At 39.8% G+C, this 17,259-nt stretch overlaps 1 protein-coding gene across 3 annotated transcripts in view; it reads left to right on the top strand.

Annotated features, from left to right (window-relative positions):
* The first annotated feature begins 851 nt into the window (after window positions 1–851).
* The window catches only part of Lpcat3 (lysophosphatidylcholine acyltransferase 3), a 48,875-nt gene continuing 32,467 nt past the window's right edge, over window positions 852–17,259 (top strand). For 2 of the 3 annotated variants that reach the window (XM_048787579.1, XM_015500655.2), the window contains exon 1: window positions 852–1,100. In XM_048787579.1, the coding sequence (XP_048643536.1) occupies window positions 950–1,100 (151 nt within the window). In that variant the 5' untranslated portion in view covers window positions 852–949. Of the gene's footprint in view, window positions 1,101–5,544; window positions 5,627–17,259 lie in introns of all 3 variants that reach the window. The other variant, XM_015500656.2, reaches the window with a different exon arrangement.

The raw sequence follows: 17,259 nt of genomic DNA on the forward strand, positions 1-17,259 counted from the left end.
TATCACGAACATGCATTGCTTGAAAAGTGAGAAAACTAGTTGAATTGTTAATTAAAGTAGTAAGTGTTAAACAGGCATATCTTAATTTCATCGCCTTTCGGAAAAGGGAGAAGGTCATGTTTTACTATAGGAAACTATGTGGGGTGGGGATGTAGCTCAGTGGTAGAGTGTTTGCTTAGCATGGGGGATACTCTGGGTTCGATTCCTAGAACTTCCAAAAAGGAAACTGAATGGGAGAGAGGTCCGTGGGATACATTTTTTAAATATTAAAAAAAAAAAGGCAGGAGTGATCCTGGGCCTGATCCTGAGCCCAGTGGCTCTCCCCAGACCTCTGGGACGACAGGGCGAAATGCCTAACAGTTCCGGAATTGAAGAAGGGCCCGGGAGGTACCGTTAGGAGGCGCTCGCGAAGCTGCATCAGGAATTCCCGCCTCTCCGTTACTTGCCCCAGCGCGCCGGCTACCGAGAGTAACCTCGCGGTCGGGTGACGCCCCCCCCCGCCCCAACTCTCGCCTGCTTCTATCTCAGCCAATGGGAAGGCAGCGAACGAGCCGGCCGGACACTGGCCCGCGCCGACTCCTCCCCCGAGCACTTAGGACTGAGTTGAACAGTCACCATGCAGCGCGTTTTAGACTTTTCCAATAGCAGCCCAGAGTCCCGACTCCAGGTCCCGCCCGTCCCGGGTCTGCCCGGTTTTCACTCTCGGTAGGAGTCACCTTTGCCTTACAAGCGTTCAGACCCGCCTTCTTCCTACCTTGTTCGCTAGGCCCCGCCCTCTGCTCGTTTCAACCAATTATCGGGTGGGCCTGGTGACTCTGGGCGGGCCCGCAGCCAATGCGCACGCCGTGGGCGGGCCCCCGGCCGGAATTGGGGGTGAAGCTACAGCATTTTTGCACACATTCGGGGCGCGCGGAACTGGGGGGGTCCCTGGTGGGCGCCCGCAGTTAAGATGGCGTCCGCAGTGGAGGGGGACGTGGGAAAGGTGGTGGAGCCGATTTGGGGTCTATGGTCAGGTTTTGAGGAGCTGAGCCTTAACAAGTTGGCGACGTCCCTGGGCGCGTCGGAACAGGCGCTGCGGCTCATCATCTCCATCTTCCTGGGTAAGGACCCTCCTGCCTCCCTCCGCCCCTTCGCGGAGTCCCCGGGGAATTGTGAAGGAATGGGGACAGGACCTCCCTCTTTTCCTGAAGCCACCCAGGAGGGCTCTGTTTGGTGCGGGTGTGAATCCTAAAACACACCAACCATTTACTGAGGGGAAGACAGAAGTCAGGTCTCGAATCTGGGGGCACTGTGCCCTTTGAACCTATTCACCTTTCTTTTCGACCCCTGCTCTGCCCTCTGGCCCCTTATTCTGTGCCCCCACCTCCTCAAGCCATGCTCTGCTATGCCCCCACGAACTGTTTTTATTATGTTGCTCTCTTGAGTTTCACTCTCAGGCCATGTGTATTGCCAATCTCTTATTAGTAGCCCCCACACATGCGTGCTTCTGTCGGTAGGCATATGCTCCCTAACTCGGGTATTTTAGTCCTTCAGGCCTCCTCAGCCCCATATACCATACTTCCATATTCTGAATCTATTTTGTGCATTGCCAGCTTATATTACACTTTCATCTTTTTTGTGTCCCATTTCTAATATTTTCTTATACCATATTGCCCCTCCCCTTTGCTACCCACCTGTCATTTATCCTGGAATATCATTTTAATGTTGAGCTTGGGAAAAAGGACTAACAACCTCCTTAAAAACTATCCATGCTGTTCCAAATGTTTATTACCCGTATGGTTCAAAGGATGTGATGTGTCTGAATTTATGTCACAACAAGCTGTATTATAACTGGTTTATAGGCGCATATATAGAGAGGGGGGGGGCGCAGCATAGTACAATGAAATAGTATGTGGACTTTGAAGGCAAAAGAATTGGACCCAGTCTTGCTGCTTGATCACAAATGATGGGACCCCAGACAAGCCACTTAACCTCTCTGGGCCTGATTATCTATGAAATGAGAACAACAGCACCTACATAGGATTACTGTAAAGTCCTGTAGGAATTTAAACGTCAAGATCATAGATGACTGATAGATAATTTGAGTAGTGGAAGTTCTTTTGAAGGTTATATAAAACTTTAGCTAGGAGATTGTAGAACTTCAGCTGAGGGAGTGGTAGGAAGAATGAAGTGAAAGCTAAAAGGATGATAAATAAACAGGAATGGGGCAAGAACAGAATATTACAGATCTGAACCCTAAGAAGTTTGAGACAAGGTTGGACAGATGTGGAAGGGCTTAACTGCCAGAATGAAATTTGGAATTTTTGCAGTAGTCAGTAGAGATGTTGACATTTAATATCCCCAAAGGGTGTTAACCCAATCTAGATAATGGAAGAGGCATCAATTCATTTAAACAACCTTAGCTAATATCATTGTTATTTGCCTATTAACCTATAGAACCAAGATGATTTTCCTTTCTTCCAAATAAAGGTCACTTTTTCCCTCCCTTGTAGAATTGTAAGGTTTCAGAAGTAGAAGAGATCTCAGGTTGTAAAATTTGCTCAGTGTCACCCAGGCATAACCCAATTTTATCAGCACCCGGATCTAAAGGCTTCTTTGTACCACATTAGCTTTGAACTTTCTACTCTTTGAACCTTGCTTCTGACCCAGTTATTTGTTGGAATTGGAATTGGCAATTAAGAGTGTTTACATCCATTACTTAGGAAGCTCACTGTTGATTTCTCAACTATAAATTATTAAATTATGGAAACATAACACAGGTAGTGACAAATTATAAGGGGCAACCTGTTAAATGGAGCAGGGCTGGAATTAGGACTTGGAATTTGTTGTTTGTGTGCTGAATAATCAAATACTGTCTGTGCACTCTTGGGCATTACTTTATGTACTGCTATGTCTTGGGCATACAGCTGATTAGGAAATAGCTCCATGTGCTACCCCTCTTTTTTATCATTCCTTGGTGTAATACTCCCAAGCCCCCTTGCCCGTATTACCATTTCCCTTTTTATCTAAAATATAATATTGCTTTCAGTACTAGTAATTAATTGTATTTCTCATTTTAGATCAACTTGGGCTTAATGTTGCCTCATGTTAGTTATAGTTTTGTTTTCAGCTCTGGGTATTGAACCTGGGGCCTTGCATAAACTGAGCAACTAGTTAACACTGAGCTATACTGCAGCCCAGTTAAAGCTCTTTTAGGTAGATATGTATGATTGTATTTGCAGACATAGGTTAAGTACATGTAAATATAAATTGATAGACATGTGCATGGAAGAAGGAGTGATTTGGTTTTAAATATATATCTCTTACAAAGATTTTACTGCTCTGTGTATGTAATCTAGAAATATTAGTGTTTTAGCAGTGAGTTCCTGGTTCCTGAACCCAGCTCTCTCAGGGAACTGGAATCCTGGAGGAATTTTTTTTTTTTAATTTGGAACTGAGGATTGATCCCAAGGGCACTTTACCAGTAAGCCACATCCCTAGCCCTTTTTTTAATTCTTATTTTTTAAAAATTTTGAGCTTCTGAATCACTGGGATTACCGGTGGATGCCACTGTGCTGGGCTGAAAGAAATCTTGGTAGAGGTCGCAAGAAGGCCTGTTGTCCAAAATGATTTCTTATTTGCTTACTCCTGATTAGAGATCAGTTTGAGTTAAAAGCACCTCTGAAGGGGAGAGTTAGTTGTATTAGTCACATTTTAAATTGTATACGCTGAAGCAGGCAGATTGCAAGTTCAAGGTCAACCCTAGCAATTTAATAAGGCATTTAGCAACTTAGAGAGACCCTGTCTTAAAATTAAAAAGGGATGGAGATGTATCTCAATGATGAAGAGCCCCTGGGTTCAATTCCCAGTACCACACATACAAAAAAATTTAAAGTGTAAATCACTTTTAATCATCACTGTTAACATCTTACTTGAGTTTTGTGTGCTGATCTTGAAGTGGAGCAGACTGGCTTTCAAATTTTTCTAACTAGGACTTATGGTAAGAAATGCATTTTACAAAAAAAAAAAACAAAGAAAATATATTTTACAAAGTGACCCGGAACACATGCGTATATATATCTATATTTGTATTTCAAACAAGTTTTAGGAAATGATATTTGCCCTTACTCTTTTCTTCTTATTATTATTTATGATCCACTAAATTGATTTCATGATCCATTAATGAATTACAGAAAGCAGTTTGAAAAATTCTGAATTAGAGGCTGTCATTTGAGTGGTGGAAGCAGAGAGCAGGGCTGGGTATTGAACCTGGGGTCTTCCCACATGCTAAGTACACACCACTGAGCTGTACCCCCCTTCTCCCTTGTAGTTTTTAATATTTAATACTTTTAAGAAAAAAGTAAGTTTTTGCAAACTGCTGTGTTGGAGCATTTTGAATACCCAGAGGATTCTATTAAAAGGGTGTGTGTTGGTACATTTGTTTTATGTTTCATTTCAAGGAATTTGGTAGACTGGTGCTGAAGGTGAATTTTGCTTGAGCCCTGGTGCTGGCAGATGTTGCTGGGAAACCTCCCCTTCAGCAACTTGGGTCTTGTCACTCCTTAACATGACACTCCTTAACATAAATCGTTTCAGATAAATTCAAACAAATATACCTACTGTGGACAAAGCAGTATTCTTAACCCTGCAAGGGCAAGGGCAGTGGGAGCAGAGAAAGTAATAGTACCTATACTCAAAAGGCATTATAGTCTGTTGGGGGTAGGGAATGTGTATGAGATAAATACACTAATAACCCTAATGAAAGGCAAAAACTGAAGTGCTATAAGAGGGGAAGAAGGCATCCTGAGGTTTAAAGATGGGACATTTTGTAAATAATGAACTTTAGAAGTTGAGTAAAGTTTCTGGAGACAAATGGTAAGACCTAAGGGAGAACATGAGCAGAGTTGCTGGGGTAGACTGTGTGGGATAATTCAGGGAACAGTAAGTAGTTCAGTTCAACTGAAAAGGAATTAAGAAGTATTAGAAAATAAGGCTGAACTGAGTGTACACATCTGTAATCCCAGTAGCTCTGGAGGCTGAGGCAGGAGGATCACAAGTTCAAAGCCAGGCTCAGCAACTTAGTGAGGCCCTAATGAGGGCCTCACTCTTGCAATTTTCCTGCTCAGCCTCCCAACTTGCTGTAATTATAGAAATTTACCACTGCATCCAGCAACAGTATAGGGTGATCTAAAGTAGTCATAGACAAGAGCTAGGGAAACTAATGAGAAAAAACAATGATTTAGACAGGATGTTCTAATGACTTGGAGGAGGGGATTGGGAGGGGGGTTGCACTGAGAGAAGAAGGAATCTCAATTGTTTCAAAGGTAGATTCTGTACACACTTTTATCTACACAGCTGTTCATGCCAGAAACCAAAGAATCAACTTTGTCATACTCCTGTCACTCACTCCTCACATTCCAGTCACCAAATCTTATCAAAATGACCTCCAAATTGTGTCTCAAATTCATCTACTTTTCTCCATTACCACAGCCACCAGCCATCTCTCATTAGAAACACCCAAGCAGCCTCCTGACTGGTCTCTAATTCTCTTCTTGCCCCCTCCAGTCCACTCTCCAAAAGCAGCCAGAGTGAGCCGATGCTGTGCCTCTTCTGCTCAGAACCCTTCAGGGGCTTCCATACGTGGCTGGTAAGCCCCTGCCTGTTGCTCCAGCCTCGCGTCAAGCAAGTTCACAACCTTTAGCCACATGGCCACCTTTCAGTTCTTCAGAAAAGGCATTAAGCAGCAGCAGCTGGGTGTGGTGGCGCTCTCCTGTAATCCCAGCAATTTGGGAGGCTGAGGCAGAAGAATCACAAGTTCAAGGCCAGCCTAAGCAATTGAGTGAGACCCTGTATCAAAAAAAAAAAGGACTAGGGATGTAGCTCAGTAATAGAGTGCTCCTGGGTTCATTCCCCAGTACCATTAAAAAGAAGACAGAATCTAATTCATATTGATTATGTTAATGTTACTGCTCTTTATTGATAGTGGTAACCGCTGGCATTTATTAAGGATTTTACTGTAAACCAGACATTATCCTAAATGCTCCACAGGCAACTCCCTGGTGAAACCTGCCAATTATCCATAAGATAATTACAGTACTAGTATGATCTCCCTTGTACAAATAGGAAATGAGGGCCTACAAAGGTTAAATAACTTGCCTAAGATCACACTCAGTTCTGCTGGACTCTTCTGTATCTGCTTTTGGTCATAGTTTAATTGGGAAGAGCGAGTGGGGGTGGAAAAGAAATGCCCTTGATAATTTTTTTCTTCACTCTCCATGGTTAAACCAAGATGTGCTCAACACGAGATACCTCTCAGTGTCCAAAGCTAGAGCTGGCCAAATGGAGCAGATGGCCACAGTGCTAAGTATGAGTGTTCCCTAGTCTTGGCCATGTCTGTAGCTTAGCTGTCAGGCTGATCAAAAATTGCAGTTGGGGATAAGAATGCACTCATCAGAGATTCAGAATTAGCATCAGTAATGTTAGGGACCTTTAAAATCAAAGGAGATCATGTGGTTTAGTTCCCTTTGGACCAAAGTCACAACTGACTCTTCAGGAAAAATTCATTATTCAGTGCAAAAAACTTTTCTTCAGGTAGCTTTAAAATCAAAATATAAAGAAACCAGACTGGGGTTGTGGCTCAGTGAAAGAGCACTTGCCTCTCACATGTGAGGCACTGGGTTCGATCCTCCGCACCACATAAAAATAAACAAACAAAATTAAGATATTAAAAAAAAAAATATATATATATATATATATATATATATATACATACATACACACACATATATACATATATACATACAACAACTAGCTGGAAATTAAATAGAATTAACTAAATAAATGGGACTTATGATCATAATATAAAGCAGGATCCAAAAATTTTACTATAAAATAGGGGAAGTGTCCTAAATGACTTTCAAGGGCCCTTCCAATTCTAAAAGTCTATTGCTTCTTCATTTTTAGATTTTATACTAATTCATAGCCATAAATTTCATCATTGCCTAAAACTTATTTGAGAATTTCCTTTAAATATACTTTTCATGACTTTTTCTATACTTCAAGATCTTACATTGTACAAAACTTCATGTTTTGAATTCTAGTATAAGTTTATTGTCAAACAGAAGCATCTCTTTGCAAAGACATGTAATTAGGGCCCTTGAGATTATTTGCCCAAGCTAATTTACGAGAAAATTACATACCCACTGGCATTGAAGCATGTCTGGGCAACCATGGGAACTCACTTGTGTTCAGTCCAGCAGCCTTACAGAAATGGTATTTGGTTTTCAGAGTGAAAAATGGCATTTCTGGGGCTGGGGATGTGGCTCGAGCGGTAGCGCGCTTGCCTGGCATGCGCGAGGTGCTGGGTTCGATCCTCAGCACCACATACAAATAAAGATTTGTGTCCACCGAAAACTAAAAAAATAAATAAATATTTAAAAAAAAAAAAAGAAAAAGAAAAATGGCATTTCTGCATGGCCTTAAAAAGGATGGAAAGATTCCAGTCAGGTAGAGTTGAAAGGGGGTGCTTGCCAACTACAAAGAAAATTGAGTATATGTGTGGAGATCAGGAAAAGTGAGAAAAATCTGAGGAACAATAAATAATACACTTTGGCCAGAACAATAGAATAGCCTTAAAAAAGAATAGGAGAAAAAAATCAGACCTTTCAGGTAGAGGAGGGTTGGGTGGCAGAATAAGGTATTAATTTGTGATTGTTTTTAAAGACCTGTAGGCCTAGCTTCAAGTTCTGGATCAAATATGTACTAGCCTTTCAAGCCATCATTTTTTCATGTCCCAAAGACCAATTTTACTAAAGTATTGAAACTAAGAGTTAAGAACCTTTATGTAATAAAAAAAATTAGAATTATATTTAATTTACAAAAGCAAGCAGTATTTTCAAACAATGCAAAATTCATATGAATTTTTTAAATAATACAGTCATCAAAAAAAATTAATTTTATATTTCTAAAGGACTTCTTAGGCATGCCCTTTGTGTGATGGGCTCATTCTCCTCTCCTCTGGAAACTATTGAGAACCATTGCTTATTGGGATGCCATGAACACTAAATGTATGTAAACTATGTAAACACCTGACTAAGCCTGACCTAAGACAGTTTTAAATAGTTGTTTTTTCCCTTTCCTCTCAGTAAACATTAATCTTCTCCCTTTCCAAGGACATTCAAAGTGTGATCTTTGAACTAAGAGCATCTGCATCTCTTGGGAACTTGTTAAAAGTGCATGTTTCTGGGTCTGCCCCAGACCTGGAGAATGAGAAACTGACCAGAGATGCAGGAATCCGCCTTTTAACAAGACTTCCAGATTCTATTAATTACCCCTAGAATTTGAGGATGATTCGGGTAGGTTTTCCTTCATGAATTTTGTAATACTTGAGATTATAATAGGATCTTAAACTTTTTGAAATGTTGTTGTGTGCTATGATCTAAGGAATAATCAAAACTTTCTTAGATTATTCTTTATGGTTTGGTGTTCCCCCATTAGCTGGTATCTATTGTTATTCTTCAGAAGTTGATAATGTTATCAAGTAATATTGTTAAGATCATGATTGTCATTGTCTTTTAACTATCATAACATGCACCAGCTGCTTCATGCTTTTAATGAGGTCAGATACAGAATTTTCTCATAAGGTGGTTGGACTAATGGCTCCATTTTTCCTTCTGTCTTGTGTCAACCACCTTGAACAATAAAACACTCCTAATTGATCTCCTTACATTTTTCTTAATACACTTAATAACTGTGACTTATAGCTGTAACAAAAATCAGGTGTCCCAGTTGCAGGTGTCAGGGAAGGCTGTTATAATGTCAAAGTAAAGAATCCTCTCCAAGCCAGGTACCTGTAATCCCAGCTATTCAAGAGGCTGAAGCAAGACAATCACAAGTTCAAGGCCAGCTTAGTGGTAGAGTGCCCCTAAAGAAAAAAAAAAAAAACAAAACTTCCCAAGCATATTTTTTAAGGGGGGTGTGTGTGTGTGTAAAAGAGAGACAGAGAGGGAAAGAGAGAGAGATTGGTTTTCCCAACAGTTGCCTAAATCAAGTACCAGGAACCCACTAGGAGTTCTCCTGGTAAAACAATAATGGCTTCTTAGACGCTCCACAGCTATCTATAATTTGTATAGTTCAAAAGGTGTCCTTATTTCTTGCCTGTTTTCAAAACAGGAAGGGGGCAGGGAGAATAAAACATTAAATGGAGAAGAAAGGATGAGTAATTTCTGGATAAGAATTTCTATTTGACTTGAGATACTCACACTGTTTTTTTTTTTAAATCAAAGTAGCTCCTATTCAGTCAGTAGTTGTGTTGTGTTTTGTTTTAATTTTTTTTTGTAGTTGTAGTTGAATAGAATGCCTTTATTTTATTTGTATATTTTCATGTGGTACTAAGGATCAAACCCAGTGCAAGTGCTCTGCCACTGAGCTACAGCCCCAGCCTTCAGTCAATAGTTTTGAAGATCAGTGGAATGCAGGAAGCTCTAGACACCTTGAATAAAGGATTCTGTATAAAAACCACATACGTGTGTGGCTGTTGTTAGTAACAGATATATATGCCATTTCTTTCTAACTATAAGGACAGTTTATCAGAGAGTGGGTAGAAGATTAAGTCAGAAATGATCAGACCTGGGTTTTGATTTTTTTTTTAATATTTTTAAAATTGTCGATGGACCTTTATGTATAAATGGGGCTGAGAATCGAATCCAGTGCCTCACTAAGTTGCTGAGGCTGGCTTTGAACTTGTGAAGCCTAGGCAGTCTATCACTGAGCCACAACCCTAGCCCCAGATTTTGATTTTAGTTCACATAAAGTCTTCAAGTAGACCATTTAAATGTCTCACTCCAACTACAGGCTAAGTTTAAATTAAGAATAAAAAGCTCTTGTCAATTAAAGATGTTTTTTAGTACCAAGTATTCAGGTTGCTATGGCATTTTCATAAGAAAACCATACGTGGTCATATCTGCTACATAATTTACATATGGTAAGATAGTAATGTTGCAGACAATAAAGAACTCACTGTGAAAACTAAAGGATTTATGTGCAGATAATGTGTGCAAATCTTGGGATATTAAATTCCAGAAGGCTAAAGTTTTTATTTCAGTATATTTGTATTCTATAATGAGAAATGGTATCCATGTAGGTGTGGCAAGTGGCTTATAGTTCTAGAGTTTCCAATTTCTGCTATGATAGCAATTCTAAACTCAGATGGACTTGGTACACTACTCTGGATTACTGTCCATAGAACTACTGTNTTTTTTTTTTTTTTTTTTTTTTGGTGGGAGGGGGTCCTGGGGATTGAATTTAGGGGCACTCAACCACTGAAGCCACATCCCCAGCCTTATTTTGTATTTTATTTAGAGACAGGGTCTCAATGTGTTGCTTAGTGCCTCACTTTTGCTGAGGCTGGCTTTGAACTCACAATCCTTCTGCCTCAGCCTCCAGGTTGTTGGGATTACAGGCATGTGCCACCGTACCACCGGCCCTACCTTTTCCTTTAAACTTTGAGACAGATTGGTCTGTCTGGTCTGTTGCCCAGGCTGGTCTCAAACTTGGGAGCCTCCTGCCTTAGCCTCCTGCACTCAATGTTCACAGTATTATTATAATGGCTAAAAACTCAATGTTCATAGTATTATTATAATGGCTAAAAGGTAGAAATAGGCCTGCAGTTGTAGTTCAGTGATAGAGTGATTGCCTAGCATGTGTGAGGCACTGGGTTGGATCCTCAGCACCAATAAAAATAAATAAAGTGTAGGCATCATGTGAAAAAAAAAAATAGTAGAAATAACCCAACTGTCCACCAACTGATGAATATTTCATACATACAATGGTATAAAAATGAATGAAGTACTAATACATGCTACAACACACAGAAACCTTGAAAATATTATGCTAAGTAGAAAAAAAAAAAAAAACACAAATTACTTGGTTTCATTTACATGAAATACCCAAAATAAGTAAGTCCATCAAAAACCAAAAAATAGATTGGCAGTTGCCTGGAAATAAGAGGAGGGGTGAGTTGGGAGAGTCAGCTCTAAAGTATGGGGTTTCTTGTTGGGATCATAGAAATGTTTTGGCATTAGGTCTTGGAGATAGTTGCAAAACATTGTGAATATACTGTAGTCCACTAATTGAACACTTCTTCAGAAAAGGAAGAGGAACTATGTGTGATCATAGAGGGAAAAAAAAAAAAAAAAACCTTCCATTCACATAGGGATAAAATGAACAGTATGATCAGAAAGACAGATTGTGAAGGGCCTCAAGTGCCAAGTTAAAAAGTAGATTATCATCTTGTGAATGGTAGGAAACCATGGAGTATTTTGAGCAGGGGGTGGTATGTTTAAAGCAGAGTTAGAAGAAGTTTGATTTGTGAAATGGGAAGGAAAAATACTGGGCAGCCAGAAGGAGAGGTAGAAAATTCTATAAGGTCATGGATTCAAGGCTCAGATTTTCATGAATGACCCCGGTTATGCATGTACATGTATAAAATATGTAGTCACCTGGGGAAGGCTGAGGCACTAAAGAGGTAGTACAGCAGAGTAGTTTAAAAACAAACTGGAGCCAGAGGTCTGGATTGAAATCCCAGGTCTGCTACTAACTGGCTCAGTAGCTTTAGGTAAGTAAGTAAACCTCTCTGTGCTGTAAAATGAGGGTATCCCATTTTAGGGTTGTTGTGAGAGTTAATGTTTGCAAAGTGCTTACAATGTCTTGCTCAAAGAAATATTCCAATAAATGTTAGTTACTAGTCTGAGACTCTAGTACAGGCATGAATATTAGTGGGCAGCTATGTGCTGCTTTGTTCTCTGCTCCTGATAACATGAAGTAATAATCATAAAGTGTTAAAGAAAAACAACAATCTTTACTCTGTGTAAAATGACCCTATAGAGAGAACCCACCTACTAATAATGAAGTAGAAATGACAGAATGATCGTTCTCAGCCAGAAAAGGTTTTGTATACATTAGCAAGTATAATGTTGAATTTGGTGATTGTTTTGTTTTGCCCTGCTGGGGATGGAACCCAGGGACTTCCACTTGAGAGACAAGCAGGCAAGCCATCTACTGTTGAGCCACACCCCCAACTCTGGTTCTATTCTTGCTTTGAATCAGTCCCCCCTATACTGTCTCAGCAGCATGATGTCAAGGCATGGCCCCCCCTTCAGAAATTGGGAAGCTGCATTTTATTTTTTTTTTTATTTTATTTATTTATTTATTTATTTATTTATTTATTTATTTATTTATTTATTTTGGTACCTGGGATCGAACCCAGAGGCACTTAACCACAGAGCCACATTCCCAGCCCTTTTTAGTTTTTAATTTCAGCAAGGGTTTCTCTAAGTTTCTTAGGGCCTCATTAAGTTGCTGAGGCTGGCTTTGAACTTGTGATCCTCCTGCCTCAGCTTCCCAAGCCATTGGGATTACAGGTGTGTGCCATCATGCCAGGCTTTAGCAGTCATTTTTTAGTTAGTTGTATTTCACCTATGGTACATGAAAAACAGAAAACCAATGAATAGTAGAATTAATTCATTTCATTGAAACATGAAACAAGATATTTGTACTTAATTGAATCAAAAATGTATCAAATAAAATACCCTGCTCCCACCATGCATGGTGGCACATACCTGTAATCCCAGCAACTCTGGATGATGAGATAGGAGGATTGCAAGTTCAAGGCCAGCCTCAGCAACTTAGTTAATTTTGAGACCCTGTCCCCCCCCCAAAAAAAAAAAAAAAAAAAAAAACAGGAGTGAGATTGTGGCTCAGTGGTAAAACACCCCTGGGGTCAATCCCCAGTACAATGCACATACACACACCCCCAAAAAATTATGGTAAGATTTTCCTCAAGAATCACAGACTATAAAATAGGATTGATGGGCTGGGAGTATAGTTNAAAAAAAAAAAAAAAAAACCTACACTGTAAGCACTTCTATTAATAAGTGCTCTAGTGAGAGAATAAAGAACATTTTGTACTGCATTGTCTGTGAAATCTTGTTTTTAAATTTTTCTTTTTGTGGAGTGCTGGGAATTGAACCCAGGGCCTTGTATATGCTCAGCAGGGGCTCTATCACTGAAAATAAAATGATTTTTATTTAGGCCAATTTCAAGTTCTTAAGGTGACACAGGGCTTAACAAAATCCAGTGTTTGACTTCGCCTGTTTTTACTTATTTTTTCATTTACTAAAGGAAGAACTGCTACAAATGTATGTGGGTGTAGAAGAAAAAACATTGCATATGTAGTAGCGGGAAAAGCTGGGCACTGCAGCCCATGCCTGTGATCCCAGTAACTTGGGAGGCTGAGGCAGGAGAATCTCAAGTTTGAGACCAGCCACATCAACTTAGCAAGGCCCTACGCAACTTAGCAAGACCCTGTCTCAAAATTTAAACAAAATAAAAAGAACTGAGGATAAGGTCCAGTGGTAAAGTGCCTCGGTTCAATTCCCAGAAGGGAAAATGGGAAGAAAAAAGTAGCAGGAAAATATTTTTACGGAGGTCATACTCCCCCTTTCTATTTTCTTTTGAAGGGATACAGAGAAAGAAAGACCATGTATTTACATGTATTTAGATTCCTAAGAACAACTAGGGTTCTCTTAGAATCTCACCTGGGTAAAAAGCAGCTTATTATTTCATTTGCTGAAACACCTGTTGAAAAAAGAAGTTTCACCTCTTATCTATGTATACAGAGATTATTAGGTTTGGACAGTCTATAAGAGAGATGTTTCCAAGATAAGTGTTTGCGAGGATTGGAAAGAGATCAGCTGATTAGTCACTTGGCAGTGACAGGGCATCCCGTGGGCAACTCTAATCTAGATCAAGTTAGACCAGGAGTGAACCACCTTTTCTCTACTGAAGACCAGGGCCATGAATTGGGGGAGGGGGTGTAACACTACACACTAGTTGGGCTTCCTTGAGAACCATGAAGTATATATAATCCAACAAACATTAAAAATAGGAATAATACTTACAAGAATATAGAATGGAATGAAAAGGGGGGAACAAGAAGTTAAAGGACTTGAGACATCAGGAGCAAGTGGGAAAGCGAGAGAAACATGAAACAGGAGTGGCCTGCTCACTGCTTCTCTCTGCCTCTAATGGACCTGTTGCCCCAGGTGGGAAACAGGTGTGCTCAATTTCCACCATCCTTTCCAATCCTGGACTGAAACAGTTGCCCCTGCTGTCTATAATACAACCCTTAGCATATAAAGATTCAGGTTACCTCAACTACATCCCACCACGCTTCTTTTCCCTGCCTGCCCTAATTCTGGCTGCATCTCTTTTGAAAAACACCGGATTTTAGCCACTATATGTAAAAAAATGTTAATGAAAAAGAAAGGGAGGCTCTGCATCACATGATTTTCCTTTATACATGCAAGCACCATGAACTAGGGGTAATGGGGCATCCCAAAGTCCACACTTTTAGTCTTGCTGCCTCTTCTCTTCAAATTTGCTTCTGAGGTACCACCCCTTGCTGCCACATTCCAGCTGGCACTTCCTGGGTGTCACACTCCTGGCAGATCCTACTAAACTTCACCCCTTCTCAGGCCTAATGCAGCCACTGATAGCCAGGATCCTACCACCCCCAACACTTGGCCAGACAACCCCCTTCCCACCGAGCACCACTGGAACTAATTTTGGGAATATGTCTATTTATTGGAAAATCTTGATGAAGCCCTGTAACCACAGAATTCTGGAAGGAATAACAGAATTTTTAGACATATGTCTAGCTTTGTTGTGTTGGGTTTTTTGTTGTTGTTATTGTTGGTACCACTTGGTACTACAGGTGTCTGCCACCATACCCAGTTTATTCTTTTACGTAATCCAGAATTTATGGAATCTGAAGATAGATATGCTTATACAGAGTATTTGGCTATATATAGAGTAAGTATTTTTAAAGTGGTCTAAAGGAAATATAGTAGGGTCCAAGATCACCCCCACAGTAGATACCAAAAACCACAGTACCAATCCCTATATATAATGTTCCCCCTGCCCCATACATACATATGATAGAGTTTAATCAATAAATTAGGTACAGTAAGAAATTAATAATAAATAATAATAAAATAAATATAACAGTATATTGTAATAATATATATGAATGTGTTCTTTTATGGTTTGGGATTTTTTTGTTTTTGTTTTGTTTTTCAGAGAGCTGGGGGTATTCTACCACTGAAGTACATCCCAACTTTTTTTGAGGCAGGGTATTACTACATTGCCCAGGCTGACCTTGAACTTTGGGATCCTTCATTCTCAGCTTCCCAATAGCAGGCATTCTGATGTGTGCCACTTCATCTGACTGTACTGCAACTTTTTCACTTAAGGGGAACCCTATTTACAGCTTCTCTTTGGCATATCTGAATTGCCAGCATTGCTACTTCTGTACTTTGGGACCATTATTAAGTACAACAAAGGTTACTTGAATGCACGCACTGGGACACGGTGACTCTGATAACTAAGTGCTTATCAAAGTGACTAATGAGTGGGTAGCATATACAATGTGGATACCCTAGATAAAGAGTTTATATCCTGGGATGGACAGTGCGTGACAGTGAAAGATTTTGTCACGATTCTCAGGCTGGAATTGTGTATAATTTAAAACTTATGATTATTGCTTATTTCTGCAGTTTTCCATTCAGTATTTTTATATAAAGTTGACTACAGGTAACTGAAACCTCAAGTAACTGGAAGTTCAGAAAGCAGAATCTTGGATAAGGGGACTACTGTGTATATATGATGCTTTTGCAAATATCTTCTATTTAATCTGCACAACAGCCCTGCAAGATGGCTGGTATTTTCCCTATTTCACAGATGAAGAAATTGAGGTACAAATAATGTGAATAATTTGCCCAGGCTGCAGAACTGAATTTCTAAAATAGATTGCTCTTGATTCCAGAGCTCAGCCCCATGGTTATCAATTTACAAAGAATTAAAATGTAATTAAATGGGGCTGGGGATGTGGCTCAAGCGGTAGCGCGCTCGCCTGGCATGCGTGCGGCCCGGGTTCGATCCTCAGCACCACATACAAACAAAGATGTTGTGTCCGCCGAGAACTAAAAAATAAATATTAAAAATTCTCTCTCTCTCTCTCCCTCCCTCCCTCTCTCACTCTATCTTTAAAAAAAAAAAAAAAATTTAATTAAATGCCCTGAATATAGCAGTTGGGCATGGTGGTGCATGCCTATAAGGGGCTTGAGAGGCTGAGACAAGAAGATCACAAGTTTGAGGGCATCCTAAGCAATTTAGCAAGGCCCTAAACATCTTAGTGAGACCCTGTCTCAAAATAGAAAATAAAACGGGCTGGGAATATGGCTCATTGGTTAAGCATCTCTGGGTTCAATCCTCTGTACAAAAAAGTAAAAATTTTAAAAACTCAAATACAGGTCACTGAGGTGTCTTTTTTTTTTTTTAACTGGGGATTAAACCTGGGGGCACTTCATTTTTCTGCTGAAATAAAGAAATGACAGTAAAAAGTCTCTTTTAGCTTTATGTTTCAGTCTATAAATTTTTATGAAAATATTTTTCAGAAGAAATGAATCTAAAGTAATAAAATAATTATGTAGCCATTTGAGCAAACAGTAAGTCATATAGAAAAGTACTGTGATACAGGTGTTCAAGCATAATGTTTCTTGCCATTCTTTTTGCCATTTGATCAGACTAGAAATATGGGCAGCCACTGATGGATGACTAACTTCTTCCTGGGCTAAGAAGCTTATGACCTTTGAGTGCCTAATTCCTGTACGTCATATTATAACTTTTCAGTTTTGTTGATACCAGTCAGCCAACTGGTATAACATCAGTCACTAGGATTGAATGAAGAAACCTTACTTAAGGAAGAATATTTTGCTTTAAATGGAGAAATTTTTAAAAATACTTTTGGTAGGGCTTTGGGGGTAGTTCAGGATTAATTTGGGCCTGAAACTACAAACTATTAACATTGATAACAAAACTTTCTTTTCCACAAGTATTAACCATCCATTAGTTCATCTTTAAAATGTTTCCTCTAGATTCAGGTGCAGTGGTACACACCTGTAATCCCAGCAACTCGGGAGGCTGAGGCAGAAGGTTGCAAGTTTGGGGCCATCTTGAAAAACTTAGACCCAGTCTCAAAATAAAAAATAAAAGGGGCAGGAATATAGCTCAGTGGTAGAGTGCCCCTGGGCTCAATCCCCAGTACAAACACCAAAATGTCCCCTCTAGGATGAAGGAGTTACTCTGTGGTAGAGCTCTGGCCTTGAAGGAATGGAGCCCTGGGTTTCATCCCCTGACATATTAAAAAAAAAAAAAAAAAAG

This window comes from Marmota marmota, unplaced genomic scaffold (genome assembly GCF_001458135.2).
Source record: "Marmota marmota marmota unplaced genomic scaffold, marMar, whole genome shotgun sequence".
In the NCBI taxonomy this organism is placed as follows: domain Eukaryota; kingdom Metazoa; phylum Chordata; class Mammalia; order Rodentia; family Sciuridae; genus Marmota; species Marmota marmota.